This window comes from Topomyia yanbarensis, unplaced genomic scaffold (genome assembly GCF_030247195.1).
Source record: "Topomyia yanbarensis strain Yona2022 unplaced genomic scaffold, ASM3024719v1 HiC_scaffold_229, whole genome shotgun sequence".
Lineage (NCBI taxonomy): Eukaryota > Metazoa > Arthropoda > Insecta > Diptera > Culicidae > Topomyia > Topomyia yanbarensis.
In genome coordinates, this window is record NW_026683414.1 from 14972 (window position 1) to 31122 (window position 16151).

The 16151-nt window shown below is 39.0% G+C and overlaps 1 protein-coding gene across 1 annotated transcript; it reads left to right on the plus strand.

Moving 5' to 3' along the window:
* Positions 1 to 10945: 10945 nt before the first annotated feature.
* On the plus strand, positions 10946 to 15151 carry LOC131695001 (uncharacterized; the record flags this gene model as incomplete). Its single annotated transcript, XM_058983539.1, has 4 exons — positions 10946 to 11182; positions 11453 to 11850; positions 13441 to 13683; positions 13759 to 15151. Coding segments are annotated over 4 exons (2271 nt in total), but the record flags the coding sequence as incomplete, so codon positions are not given.
* Positions 15152 to 16151: the final 1000 nt, after the last annotated feature.

The window sequence follows — 16151 nt, forward strand, 5'->3', positions numbered from 1 at the left end:
ATGGTGAATCGACATCTTGTTGAACAGGATTTATAACATAAAAATTGCTTCAAATAAAAAAAATTTCGAGCAATTTCATCACAAGATAGCGGCTCTGCAGCATTTTCACCTCATGCGCGTTTTTTGGAAGGGGTACACGGCCGGAAATGTATCTGCCGTGATTTTTTACCTAGCGCCAAAAACTAAAGTTTTTCCTTATGTCAATAGAGGGATTCCGGCCGACCGCAAAATATGACCATCGTCGATTCGAACGAAACTTTGCAGGTGTGTGTGCTGTATGAATCTTCATGATATTCTCTGGCAATTGGAATATTTTGATACAAGAGTAATTTTTCAAAAGGGCGTAAACGTTTCTACGTGTATGAATTTCAATTTTTTTTGTTCGATTACTGTATTTTATATAGCAAACTATCTGAGAACAAGTTACAGGGAATGAATACTTCTGTCCGAAAAAAAAATACACTGAAAAAAATGTTGTCATTTTTCAAAAAAACTAAAATTTATGATAAAAAATTAAATTGCGAAAAAACCCATTTTTTTAAATTTTTTATATTTAGTTACCAAAAACCTAAAGAGAAAAGAAACATTTTGATAGTGATTGCATGATGGAGAAAAAATCGGTAAAAAAGTTTTTCTAACAATAACTTCGTACAAGTTTTTAAATTTCATACTAATTGACATACAAAATTGTAATTTTATTACAGAATATAATTCTAAGCACCATTTAAAATCAAAATGCATTTAACAAAAATATTCCAAAATAGGATAGTTTTCGAGATATTTGAAATTTTGCTACTTCAAAAACAATTAATTCGTGTAATTATACTCTTTTTAAAAGTTATTCGCGTTTCCCCATCAAAAAATGTCAAAAATTTAATGTGTATCGTTTTAAAGACGTAAAAGCAACCTTTTTAGTGTATTTGGATCATGGAGAAGCTTTCAATAAAAAAGTTTTCCTAACAACAACTTTTGACATTTTTTTATAATTCTTACTATTTGCAGTCAAAAATACAATTTTCTTTTTGAATATGATTCTAAACGCCATTTTAAATCGAAATGCTCCTAAATTTTTTTTTCTAAAATGTAGTAGTTCTCGAGATATTTTAACTTTTGTTTTAACAACACAATTATTTTGTTTTATTACGACCTTTTCATAAGTTAGTCGCGTTTCTCCATCAACAATAATAGGTTTTTCAAAAGGCCCGTAAACTTTCGTGCAACTTTCTCTTTGACATCAAGGCGATATTGTAAACCATTTGAAAGTTACATGAAAGCAACCAAAATATATTTCAACCATAGGGTCTGTTGATTAAACTATATAGCTGAATCATATGTTGCTTGTTTTCATGTAACTTTAAAATGTTTCACAATATCGCCTTGATGTCAAAGAGAAAGTTGCAGGAAAGTTTACGGGTCTTTTGAAAAACCTATTATTGTTGATGGAGAAACGCGACTAACTTATGAAAAGGTCGTAATAAAACAAAATAATTGTGTTGTTAAAACAAAAGTTAAAATATCTCGAGAACTACTACATTTTAGAAATTTTTTGTTAAGAGCATTTCGATTTAAAATGGCGTTTAGAATCATATTCAAAAAGAAAATTGTATTTTTGACTGCAAATAGTAAGAATAATAAAAAAATGTCAAAAGTTGTTGTTAGGAAAACTTTTTTATTGAAAGCTTCTCCAGGATCCAAATACACTAAAAAAGTTGCTTTTACGTCTTTAAAACGATAAACATTAAATTTTTGACATTTTTTGATGGGGAAACGCGAATAACTTTTAAAAAGAGCATAATTACACGAATTAATTGTTTTTGAAGGAGCAAAATTTCAAATATCTCGAAAACTATCGCATTTTGAAAATTTTTTGTTAAATGCATTTTGATTTTAAATGGTGCTTAGAATTATATTCTGTAATAGAATTACAATTTTGTATGTCTATTAGTATAAAATTTAAAAACATGTGCGAAGTTATTGTTAGGAAAACTTTTTTACCGATTTTTTCTCCATCATGCAATCACATTCAAAATGTTTCTTTTCTCTTTAGGTTTTTGGTAACAAAATATAAAAAATTTAAAAAATGGGTTTTTTCGCAATTTAAATTTTTATCATAAATTTTTGTTTTTTTGAAAAATGACACATTTTTTCCAGTGTATCTTTTTTCAGACAGAAGTATTCATTCCCTGTAACTCGTTCTCAGATAGTTTTGCTGTATAAAATACAGTAATCGCACAAAATTTTTTTGAAATTCATACACGTAGAAACGTTTACGCCCTTTTGAAAAGTTGCTCTTGAGTCAAAATAATCTTATTACCTGTGGAAAATATTCAGTCTTGCATGACGGTGAAACGTGTAAAGTTTCATTGGAATCTAAGATGGTCGGTCACGATTTTAAAGATTTTCGGACGGATCTTCGTGGAATTCCTCATGGAGAAAAGCCACTAGCTCACATTTTCGCCCCTAGGTGGTACTGTTCGCATCCTATTATCACTGTAAGTGAAAATAAGAAAGATAATTTAATTGTCTACAACTTTGTTGAAGACTGCTAGTGAATCCGGCTTTGTTAAAAGAAGTTATTAAACTTTTAGTGATGTCTGAGTCAGTTTTCCATGGGGCCTAGCAGTGCATGGTTGTGTATCAGTACTCGATTCCCACGAACTAAACATTTTTGTGAAATAACCGTTAGATTTAGATTAGATTTCAACGGAGAGAGATAGAAATTAGGTGTCTTCCACAAAATTGTAGAACAGGAATTTTGCAATGATTTTCCTGAACATCACGATATTCTATCTCTCTTCTATGAAAAGTTTGTGTTGGCGCCCTCTATGCGGTCACAGTTGGAACTAAAATTTTCCAACCAAAACATAACTCGTATTATGTGGTATAATTCTTCTGAACATACTATTGAGCTAAACCAAACGATTATTTCACAAAAATGTATAGTTCGTGGGAATCGAGTACTGATACACAACCATGCACTGCTAGGCCCCATGGAAAACTGACTCAGACATCACTTCGTTAAAATTTTAATAACTTCTATTAACAAAGCCGGATTGACTAGCAGTCTTCGACAAAGTTGTAGACAATTAAATTATCTTTCTTATTTTCACTTACAGTGATAATACGATCCATACAGTGCCACCTAGCGGCAAAAATGCGAGCTAGTGGGTTTTCTCCATGTAAATTGTCGAAAAATCTCATACAAACTTCAAGCATGTTGGTCCGGTAGCTAGACTTGTCCGATTTGCTTTAAATTTGGAGCAACTACTCCTGGTGGGACTAGGAATCGGCTCAGGGGTGGGCCGATTGAGTTTTCAAAAATTCATTATTTTCTGGGCAGTCTAGTGGCCACAGTCCCAACTACAAATATATTTAAAATGACCATTAAAGCCGGCGAAGCAGTTATGTCTGATAGTCTGTGATTTTAGTACAGCTTTTCAGTCCACCAAAGAAAATTTGTTTTGTAATATCTTTTTAAAGAATATTTTCTAGAAAATTTTGAGATAATGGATGTGTTGAAGTAAAATTCAGCAAGGAAGCACTCATCCGAACATAAACAAGAAAAATGTGTAAGTGTCTTCGTTAATGTCACAGACAAACGAAGTAATGCGTGGCAGGCATCATACACCAGATTACCGGGAAATTCAACCATCAGAAATTAAATGCTTTTTAAGGTAACACTTTAGATCAAAAAACTTTATCCTAATCATGTTACAGAACCCAAATCTACAACGCCGAAACTTCTGCCAGGCACTGCAACTGGCAACACTCAGCATGTATCATACGCAGCGATAGCAGCTTACAAAACACACGCTCGGGTGCACAGCATAATGAAGCAAATTACAAATGCTTCCTCGCATGCCGTTTTGCCGGGATCGTCTTAGCGCAGATTGTTGCTGAGCTGTTGTTATCCGTCGTAACCTGTTGTGAGCCATGTGTGTACATGTAAGTTACAAAAGAAAGAGAAATCCCTAGCAAAATCATACCCCCGTGATGCAACCGAAGCCTTTCATCATCAGTATTTCAGCAGGAGTGCTACGAGCACAGAAATCCTGTTTCAGTCAGTCTGTGCACAATTTAAACTGCTTCTTTTGAGAAGAACAATCAGCATTATCCCTATCAGGATATAATTGAAAGTGGAAGTAATGAGCAGTAATAAGATCTTTTCGGTTTACTTATTCTGAGAAGAAGTATAAGATAGTCATTTGCTCAAGGAACGCATGATACGAAGAGATAAGCACAATTGTTGCAACTACCCAATATACTTCAGTGATTCAGCAAAGAGCTGTAAAATCGGTTTAATTCGAAGCACATCTAATACCAACATTTTTTTTAATAAACGATTGCACGGTCTGAAAGAGAAATGTAAATAATTAATGTTTGTGAAGAAAGAATACGGTAATTATCGTGTAATCCAAAAACAGTAGTCAAACAAAAACAATTCATCCACGAATATCATGCGTCTCCTTCCGAAAAAAATAAACATGTGTTCGCTTGGTTTTTGACAGACATGAGAATGAGACAGAAACCAATCAGATCCAACTAATTTTTGTTTGATCTTCCGCAGCTCACCCAAAGTGAAGCAACTGCGTGATCTCGATAATCGATCATTGTCATTGCCGTCACGGCTTTTTGTACACCTCATTGCTCAGCGAGAAAAATGAGTACAAGTAAGAAATAAAACCCCGAAAATGAAAATGTTGTTTGTAATTAATGAACCATATTGTGTAGGCAGGTAATGAATATTCGTGATCGTCGTAAGTAAAATGTACTACGGTCTGTACCCGGGGGGGGGGGATGGACCATCTCATCAATGATATTTTTTACGGTTGGATAGCATCAGCGAAGACGATCATACTGTCGTGAATAGCTGAATAGCTCGTGCAGAATTCGATTGCCGAGCAGATGCGCAATTCTTCCGTTTTCATTGTGGGATCGAAGCTTGGGTTGAGCATTGATTTTTTTCTCGCTAAATGATTTTTTATAGTTATTTTCTATACCTTTGTAACCTAGTTCACTTGTACAAATTTCTGGAGTTTTCTCGATTTAGCTACAATTCTGAAAAAAATGTACGTACAAGAAATACACATGATAAAGTCACAACACCGCTCAGTTTGATACATTTTGCGTCAGACTGAGCTAACTGCTGTTCGAGGTGCATTCATTGAAGATTTGTTTAACCAATCCATTGTATAGTGCAGAATCATTCGAATCTGTAAATGTGAGCTGTATAATAAAATGGCTAGCTCATTTTTACGTCTATAATATATGTCCTTAAAACACGCAATGGTGATTTTAGAAATGAATCGTACTAACCGAGAAAGCCGTCAAAGGCTGTTGATGCCTGCTTTGTTCGTTCGTTGCTCGTTTGACCAATTAAGGGGGCGTGGTAGTTAAAATGTGGGAGACATTGTTTGGTCATAGTGGGATGATTTCGTTATATTTGACCACACATGATGAACGTAATGTTAATTTTTTTTTGTGCTGAATCAATAGAATACAGATGATTTTAAAATTGAATATTAAAACTCCTTCATTCCCATGTTGTTTATAAACAACTTTTTAACCCTTAAATGCGCAATGTTATTTTAAAAGAACATTGCGAAAACCATCTCAAAATTGTCATAGTAACATATTATAGTTGTTGAACAATTTTCAAAAAATTCAAAAAAAAACGGTTCGCGCCTTTAAGGGTTAAAATAGTTGTACTGTCCATGATCGTAAATCAGCCCCATAAAGATAGAAGTTTACAATAGAAAATGGGACAAATATGCGATCATGGGCAGTGTAACTTTTAGTTTAGGTTTAGGATATGTTTACTATCACAGGTACGGTTACCCGAAACCATTTCCTTTCATTTGAGCACTAACAGTGTACAATATGTAGTATTGGTAGAACTGAAGTTATTGCAATCAATCTAATTGGATCTCCCAATAATAGCAGAGCTGGCAAGTCCATTTTCACTAAACGGTGAAAAATAAAATTTGGATATATCTTCGTTGTTTTGCAATATTATTGAAAACTGTTAAAACTTATCAATTTGGATTATATTCAGCTAAAATGGATTTTCCATGTATTCTAGGAGATTTTTATTAAAAATTTGGAAGTAAAAATATAGCAGCTCGTAATACTACGAGAGTAGCCCATATCTTGGCCAAACAGTTTTAAGGAAAATAAGTTTTTGGACTCTATATGCGCAAGAAAAAAAGTTGATCATGAAAAGGTTAAAACCCGAAACCGGCTTGAACACGCAAATAAAAAAATTAGCGAGCTTGAACGAAACCTAAACCCAAGAAAATTAGAGTACCTGAACTCAAAAATAAAAAAAAGATTTTCGAAATAAGAAAATCCGAGTCCGACTAGGAACACGTAGTGAAGACAATTAATATTTGAATTGACAGAATTATTAAAGTTTACATAAATAAGACCATAAATGAATTAAGCTAGCAGAATTAATAAAATGAAGAGAATGAATTTAAATATTAAAATGGACTTCATGACCATATTAACCATTAATACAATATTAACCATTAATAAAATTAATCAAAGTAATGCCACGAAAACAAATTATAAAATTGGTGAGTAATAAAATTATTACAAATTATAACATAATAAAGCGAATGCAAGAAATAAAATTAATAAAATTAATAAGGAAATTTTTTTTTTAAGAATATTAATAAATTTTATGAAATCTATAATATTTTTTATCATTATTATTACTTTTTGCCTTTCTCAATAGAAAGGTATTGCAATTGCTCTGAAAACCGACTTTTTAACGGAGGGCCGAGTGACATATACCATTCGATTCAGTTCGTCGAGTTCGGCAAATGTCTGTGTGTGTATGTATGTGTGTATGTATGTATGTGTGTGTATGTGCGTATGTGTGTGTGTATGTGACCAAAAATGTCACTCATTTTTCTCAGAGATGGCTGAACCGATTTTGACAAACTTAGTCTCAAGTGAAAGGTGCAACGTTCCCATAGGCTGCTATTGAATTTCTAATGGATCCGACTTCCGGTTCCGGAATTACAGGGTGATGAGTACGAACACGCAGAACACGATTTTAATAAATTCTGCAATGAATGTATAAAGGTGAAAATTTTTCCAAAATATGACCACAACTGCTTCGATTTGTAGTATTAGGTCACTAACATCCATTCAAAGTCTATTTGGCCACCATCATCAGTTCCGGAAGCCCCGGCGGAAGTATCTAAATTCAGAATAACAGTCACATCGGTTTCTCGGAGATGGCTAGACCGATTCGACTAAGCTTGGCCTCAAATGAAAGGTATTGCGTCCCCGTAAATGGCTATTTAATTTCATCCCGATCCGACTTCCGGTTCCGGAGTTACAGGTTGTGGCGTGCGATCACATAGCAAATTGTGATTCAAACCGATACTCCGATGAAAGCAAAAAAGGTAAAAATTTCGCTAAAATGTCTCTCAAACAACTTAAATTTGCTGTTCTAGGTCACCGACGGCCAACCAAACTTTCGTTGACTACATTGACCACCATAGACGGTTCCGGAAGTGCCCGGGAAAAGCGGCCATCTTTCAAAATTTACGAACTCACATCAGTTTCCCGAAAATGGTTAGGCCGATTTTCACAAACTTAGTCCCAAATGATAGCTATAATATCCCCACAGATGTCTATAAAATTTCGTACGGATCGCTTATATGGGTCCGGAAATATAGACTAAATCGTCCGGTCACATATGAAATTCCCATATAAGTCGTAACTCTAATTTTTTTCATAGGGGGGAGCCCATTAAATTTCAGAAATCGAATTCGTATTTTTGATGCCAAACATCTTTAAAATGCATGAAACGTCGAGATTTTATGTTATCTCGAAATTTTTTTTTTATTAGAATCGACTTTTTGGGACTTTGCCGATTTCGCACCTTTTTTCAGTTCAATATTACCATGGCTGTTTTTTCTTTTTCAAAATTTTAGAACTCGAATAATGATTTATTTTCTTGTATATAGTTGTCATGTGTTGTATAATAATAAAATGTAATATATGCATTTAAAAGTTTTTAATGAATATAAACAACGCACACATTCTCGTGATTCATGATTGAGAAAGGCACAATTGCACCGCTAGGTGGATTAAAATAGGTTTTTTTGATTTCGATTATAGAGGTTTTAACCTTAAGGTCATTCGCCTCTTTGGGTTAAAAAAATCTCTTATGAAAAATTTCTAACGCTATGTGCGGGGTCGGGACTCGAACTCAGGTGCTCTGCGTACAAGGCAATCTTTTTACCAACAACGCTACGGCCACCCCATTATTATTATTATTATTATTATTATTATTATTATTATTATTATTATTATTATTATTATTATTTTTTTATTATTATTATTATTATTATTATTATTATTATTATTATTATTATTATTATTATTATTATTATTATTATTATTATTATTATTATTATTATTATTATTATTATTATTATTATTATTATTATTATTATTATTATTATTATTATTATTATTATTCATCTGAGTTGGAAACACCGTTCCGTACGGTATAAACAGCGCGCATTCGGGAATTAAACACAGTGTTTTTTTGGTGTTTTTCGCGATATTCGCGGTTTATTTTTCGACAAAAAGACGAGTGAAGTTGTTCTCTAGTGGTGAATAGTGAAAGATTGACGCAAATCGGTGAAGAAACGGCTGAAAAAAGTGAATTTTTAGTTTTGCCCACGCGGTGCTATAGGTAAACAAACAGCCATCGCTGTGCCTACCCGCGTGGCTGCCCGGCCAGTTCATTCACTTGCTGTAGATGCCAGTCGTGAGAGTGACGGTGCCCTGAACGGGAGATATTTTTGAAGACGTAAAAAACGTGAAAAGTTTTGGAAAATTTGGAAAAAATTTTTTGACTTGTTATTTGGTGGTAGTTGAGTATAATACAGTGCGTATTAAAAAATTTGGACGTTACAGTGCGTACCAAAAAAGTTGGAACAATAAAAAGGGCGGAATCCATTAAGTGCGTTTTTTCTTGGCGAAATTCATTCAGTTCGCTTCTCTTGGCTGTGTAGAAGTGGAAAACAAGCAGTAGCGACACTGCTCACCTACAGTGTGTCCCAAAAGTGTGGGAACACTTCGAAAAAATCGACGTTGAAGGGGCAAATAAGGTAAGATCTTTCCTTTTCTTCACCTTTTTGTCCATTTGGGGTTGGTATCGGGTGACCGTGCCACATAGCAGTTTCCAACGTCTGGTGGTGTGATCTAAGATGGCGGCCGCTAGTAGCGGTGACCCGGGAGGGTCAAGCAAAAGAAGATTACCGGAGTATATGGACCCGACGAACAAATTCGGCGAATTGACGTTTCTGCAGCTGACAGGTAAAGACGGTGTACCATTGCCAAGAAACCCGTTTATCATTGGAAAATCGGTTGAGGTTGCCGCTGGAGGTCCAATCGAAGGTGCGAATACCGAAGCTCAAGGGACACGGTATACCCTTCGAGTTCGGAACCCCGCCCAAGTTGCTAAGTTGCAGAAAATGAACCAGCTCATTGACGGCACTGAAGTAGTGGTTGAAGCCCATCCGAATCTGAACGTAAGCAGATGCGTAATTTCCTGCTACGATCTGATTCATATGGAAGAGAAGGATGTTTTACAGGAAATCATAAGCCAGGGAGTGATTCGTGTACAGCGAATTACACGAAAGGAAGCCGAGAATAGAGTAAATACGCCAGCGCTAATATTGACCTTCTGCAAGACCACATACCCGGAATACATAAAGATCGGTTTGCTTCACGTTCCTACTCGCCCATACTTCCCGAACCCGATGCTTTGTTATGGATGCTTCAACTACGGCCATACACGCGTTCGATGTCCTGGTCCCCAGCGATGTTTTAACTGCTCGAAAGATAAACACGGCGAAGATAAATGCAAAGAAACGGCGTACTGTCGGAATTGTGAAGGCGATCACCAACCAACTAGCCGCGAATGTCCTGTTTATAAAAAAGAAATGGAGGTCATAAAAATAAAAGTACGCGACAATCTAACATTCCCGGAAGCACGCAAACGAGCGGAACATCTAAGTAAAGGCAGCTATGCTCAGGCCACAGCACAACCGAATGAGATCCTTAGCAAGCTGAAAGAGTTGGAACTGGCAATGAAGAAGAAGGACGAAACGATCGCAAAACTTCTGGCGGAGACCAAACGAAAAGACGAAAAAATCGAGCAAATGTTGGCGTACATCCATCAGATGAAACAACAGTCCGCCAGCCAAGAAAAACCACAACACAACAAAGAACAGAAGCAAACGAGCCAACCAATCGGGCCTGTGACGAGATCCAGGAACAACTCACCAGCGATAACTACGGACTCAAAACGAGGAAGACCACAGAAACAACACACCCCGTTCAGCAAACCAACGACAACCTCACCGGATAACCTAAGCCCGCCACCAAAAAGAACCGCTGCCACTACCACCAACGAAACGATGGAATATTCAGACGATGAAATTGAGATTACCGAGACGCCTCCTAGCCAGCCTCTTCGATAATTCTCATTTTCATCAACGTTTGGATACCAACGACAACCCACGCACGAATACTGACCACGAGATAGATCGGTTTGGAAGAGAGGAAAGTGTAGTACTCCTTCCAACGCAAGCACAGCAGGATGAAGGAACTATCCGGGCCGTCATACCCCAACCCGTTGATAGTGAATTCACCTCTGTGGCCGATAGGAACACCGATTTCACCACTACAACTTGTAAACCAGCAGACCAAAAACCCACGATCGACAAACAGAAGGAGATCAGCAGAACTACACAAAGTCTATCCCCAGTGCCGACCGCAGTCGGTGTTCGTGAGCATAATAGTGTAGTTTGTACGACAGCGGTTGGCACTGTGGGGCTGGACCTTCCTCAGGTCAGTTCTAATAGCGTCAACCACCTCGCAGATACTGCTGTCCTTAACATTTTTACAGGTTTGACTGGCAACGAAGAACATATCCATGCTTCACCTCCACCTCTGACTTCACCCGGAGAAGGTCCATCGAGAGACCCGCATCGAGACGATGTTACCAGTATGAATCCAAACGTGAGAAACCCGTACCGAGATGACTCAACTAGCAGCACGACTCTATTTTCGAAGCAGCAAACAACAAGAACTACACAAAGTCTTTCCCCAGTGCCGGTCGCTGTCGGCAGTTCTGGAAGCAATCGTGTAGTAGTTTCGACAGCGGCTGGCACTGTGGGGCTAGACGTCCCACAGGTCAGTCCCATTCCACCTCGCTCACGAACGGATTCTGTTGCGGTTTATCCCGTTACAGATGTGACCAGCACGCATCGAACGAATAACCGGTTTGGGGAAGAAGAGAAGAAAGTAGCTTCCCCACTTCATCACGAAGGGATCGACCGGGGGGAAGAGGACTGTCCCTACCTCCCGGATATACAGTCCTCGCAATTCTCCTCCTGGCTTTCCGCCGGTGAAGGCACATCACAACAGCAGCTCCAGAACACCGATCTACCAACCACGTCGAGGAACCCTATCGGCGAGCCAATACGATCTCGTAGACGTTCGCCATCAACATCGTCTTCGTCAGCGACAATCACCAGTCGCAATAGCAAAAGTTTCGCACTGCAGTGGAACATTCGGGGCCTCCGCTCCAATATCGATGAACTTAAGCAGCTGATCGCCCAACACGAGCCAAAACTGATAGCGTTACAGGAAACAAAAGTGGACAACCGAGTAGTTCCAGCAGACTTTATCGGTAACAACTATACTCTGCTGCTGAAAACTGGTAGCTGTCGATACTGGCAACAAGGAGTAGGTCTTGCCATTCGGGATGGTGTACCCTTCGAACGAATCGATGTCGACGACAATATACAGGCAATCGCAGTTCGGATCCAACTGCCACAACAAATGACGGTGGTATCGATCTACGTCCCTCCCAATACTCAACAGTGTCAAGAACAGCTAGGTGACTTCCTCGAAACGCTTCCACGTCCAGTGCTGGTACTAGGCGACTTTAACGCGCACCATATTTGCTGGGGTTCTACGAAATCTACCGCACTAGGCCACTTCATTGCCGAAAAAACGCTATCGGAACGATTACTCATCCTCAACGACGGATCGCACACTCGGATTGATCCAGCTACCGGTATTACTTCGGCTATTGACCTCTCGATCTGCTCAGAATCGGTGGCTTCGAAATTTGTTTGGCGAACACTTCCGGACACCCACAGCAGTGATCACTTTCCCATTCTCGTTTCCATTCCCGGACTGTCGACTATCCCAACGAAAAGACAGAAATGGATTTACGACCAAGCAGATTGGACAACCTACGAGCGACTGACCGCCAACGCTATTCGACCGGGCGTCGAAATATCAATCGACTGTTTCGTTGACCGGTTGATTAGAGCAGCAAATACCGCGATACCTCGCACTACCGGCAGAGTCGGTCCCAAAGCGGTTCCGTGGTGGTGTCCGGAGGTGAAAGCAGCTATCAAAAATCGGAGAAAAGCACTTAGAGCACTGAAGCGTATACCAGCAGAGGACCCACGAAAAGCGGATGCACTGAAAAGCTTCCAGGAATCACGGGCAGCAGCAAGAAAGTCTATCCATGACGCCAAGAAAAAATCATGGGAAGACTTCGTCGCGAAGATATCTCCAAGTTCAACTACGTCGGAGATGTGGCAGACAGTGAACACGTTGAGAGGGAAACGCCAACACCGCCCAACTGTCATCAAGCGGTCCAATGGTTACACGGATAAGCCAGAAGAAATAGCTGAAGAACTGGCGCAACACTACAGCGAAAGATCCGCAACCTCCAGCTATTCGTCGTTGTTCCAGAGGGAGAAAGAAAAGGCCGAACGAAACCGCATAAACTTCTCGCCAGATAGTGATGATATTTACAATTCGGACTTCACCCTGAATGAATTGCTGTGGGCACTCGACAGAGGAAGAAGTGGCTCTTCAGGACCGGACTGCATCGGCTATCCAATGCTTCAGCGACTGCCATTGTCTGTGAAAACTGCCATGTTGGAACTTTTCAACAGAACATGGCGCAGTGGCGTATTCCCACCCTGTTGGCGAACCGGAATCATCATACCAATTCCAAAGCCAAGCTCGGATGACGCGGGTCCAGCTGCATTCCGTCCAATCACGTTAACTAGTTGTATGGCGAAGGTGTTCGAACGAATTGTCAACCGACGGTTAACCACCGAACTAGAGTCGAACGGGCGTCTCGACAAACGACAACATGCCTTCAGATCTGGTCGGGGTACTGACACATACTTTGCGGAGTTGGAGAGGTCATTACCCGACCGTGACGAGCACTGTCTGATAGCGTCGCTAGACTTGGCCAAGGCGTACGACACCACCTGGAGATATGGCATCCTACGAACACTGCAGAAATGGCAAATACGTGGAAGGATGATAAACATTGTCAACAGTTTTCTGGCAGAGAGAACGTTCCAGGTCAACGTAGAGGGGCATTTGTCGCCAGCACATCCGCTGGAAAATGGTGTGCCGCAGGGCTCAGTGCTCTCTGTGACACTATTTCTCGTGGCTATCCAACCCATCTTCCGCGTGGTTCCAAACTCCGTACAAGTGTTGCTGTACGCCGATGATATTCTGCTTCTTGTGTGGGGGAAGAAAGACCAGTCGCTGCTCCGAAAACTTCAGGCCGCAGTAAAAGCCGTCGATAAATGGTCGAGAAGTGTTGGATTTACGATATCTGCGACGAAATCCAGCATCTTCTATTGCAGCCCTAACGTACGCCGTGAACCCATGCAGGCGATAAAGATAGATGGTGTAGCCGTTCCGACACAAACGCTGCTGAGAACTCTCGGTGTCAATCTCGACCGATCGCTCAACTTTAAAGCACATTGTAAATTGACGAAGAAGACATGTGAATCCAGGCTGCGTATCTTGAAGATGATCGGTGCCAAGTTGCCCCGTGGTCAACGCACTTCTTTACTGCAAATCGGGTCCGCAATTGTTACCTCGCGACTCCTCTACGGTATGGGACTTGTAAGCAGAGGAGGAGATGCCGTTATCCAAACGCTCGCTCCTACATACAACACGATGGTAAGGTTTGCATCCGGTGCATACGTCACGAGCCCAATCGTAGCCATTATGGCAGAAGCTGGAACCCTACCATTCGACCTACTCGTTCTTCAAAATATAGCCCGCTTGGCCATCCATACGTTGGGAAAAAGCAAGGATAATGCCGATCTCCCCCTGGTACATCGAGCATCCGAACGTCTGACAGAGGTGATCGGAATCCCTCTTCCAGATATTTGCACTCGTACACGTTTAGCTGCACGAAGATGGTACGAATCCAAGCCCCAGATCGTGTGGGACATAAAGAGACGTGTGAAAGCTGGTGACCCCTCGGAAATTGTTCGGCCTGCTTTTCAGGAGCTCCTAGCAGGTCGTTTCAACCGTTCAACTATCGTCTACACGGATGGCTCGAAAGACGACCATGCAGTAGGTGTGGGAGTGTATGGAGAATACTTCCAACAAGCGGTTGGTCTTCCATCGTCATGCAGCGTTTTCTCGGCAGAAGCGTTTGCAATCAAAACGGCGCTAGCAACACATAACACGGTCAGTGATTTGGTGGTTATGTCTGACTCGGCCAGTTGCTTATCGGCATTAGAAGCTGGCACATCGCAACACCCGTGGATTCAGCAGATTGAAAACATGTTACGAGGCCGTCCAATCAAGCTGTGCTGGATTCCGGGTCATGCTGGTATCCATGGCAACGAAGAGGCAGACCGCCTCGCAGGAGAAGCCAGGGGTAATGCCCCCTTGCAAATAGCCGTTCCTGGAGCAGACGCGAACAACCAAATGAAAACAGCTATCCGAAATCAGTGGTGCCGTCGATGGTCTGCGTCCACTGAAGTAAAACTTCGCGAAGTTAAATTCGACACAGGGAAATGGACTGACCGCGAGAATTCGGCTGAACAGCGAGTGCTTACCCGACTTCGAATAGGGCATACCCGGCTAACACACGACTTTCTGCTAAAGAAAACTTCACCACCAGTGTGCGACTGCTGTGGGATCATTGTAGATGTCCGCCATGTGATCCTCCACTGCAGAAAATACGATGACGCTAGAAGGAAGCACGATATCGAGTCGACTAGTCTGCGAGCGGCTCTGCGCAACGATAGGAAAAATGAGGAGAGTATGATAAAATTCCTCAGGGAAACTAACTTGTTTAAAATGTTGTAACTTTATACTTTGAATTGTAAATGATAACTGACAACTGCATTGAAAAATTTTTCAGGTTAAATATTTTTCTTTCGACACGAATGCACCACTTCTTGGTGTAAAGTGTCGTTAATAAACAACAACAACAACAATTATTATTATTATTATTATTATTATTATTATTATTATTATTATTATCATTCAATTTTTTTGTTCATCGAGTAACTACAAGTCTAAGCTTTACAAAACTTATTGAATTCTCCGTATCATACAATTTTATCGAAAGTTATCGTGTTTGCCGCGGCGCTCCTCGACGTGGAAATGGTTGGACGTCTACGCTTGGAACGCTCGTATGTGTGGCTCTGTATGACTCAAAATATATTTTTTTCGTGCACAATGATATAAATTAAAAAAAAGTTGATTGATTTAATTTATTGAGGAATAAAATTAAAAATAATAATAATTAAAACAATTAAATTTATGATATTGATATAATCAACTGAAATACTGAAGTTATGCCAATTTTAAAATCAATAAAATTATAGAATAATAATACAAATCAAAGAAATAAATAATTCAACAGTAATGACAACAATTTAATAAATGTATGGTTTATGTTAAATTTGACATAAATTTTGTAAATATGACATAAATTTAAAATATTAAATTAATAAACTAAAAATGAATTGATTAATTCGATGAATAAAATAATAAAAAATAAAATAATTAAATAAATGAATAAATGAAAATAAATAAATAAATAAAGTACAATAAATAAAAGAAGTAAGATGTAGCCCTAAAATAAAAACTAATTATTATTAAAATTAGTACATTTACTGGAAATAATGGAATCTATACGATTAATAACATTAATCTAATTGAATGAAAAATGAATAAAATGCAAAAAATGAACAGGATGAATAACATAAGTAAAATGAATGAAATGATAATAAATTTATGAAAAATAAAATAAA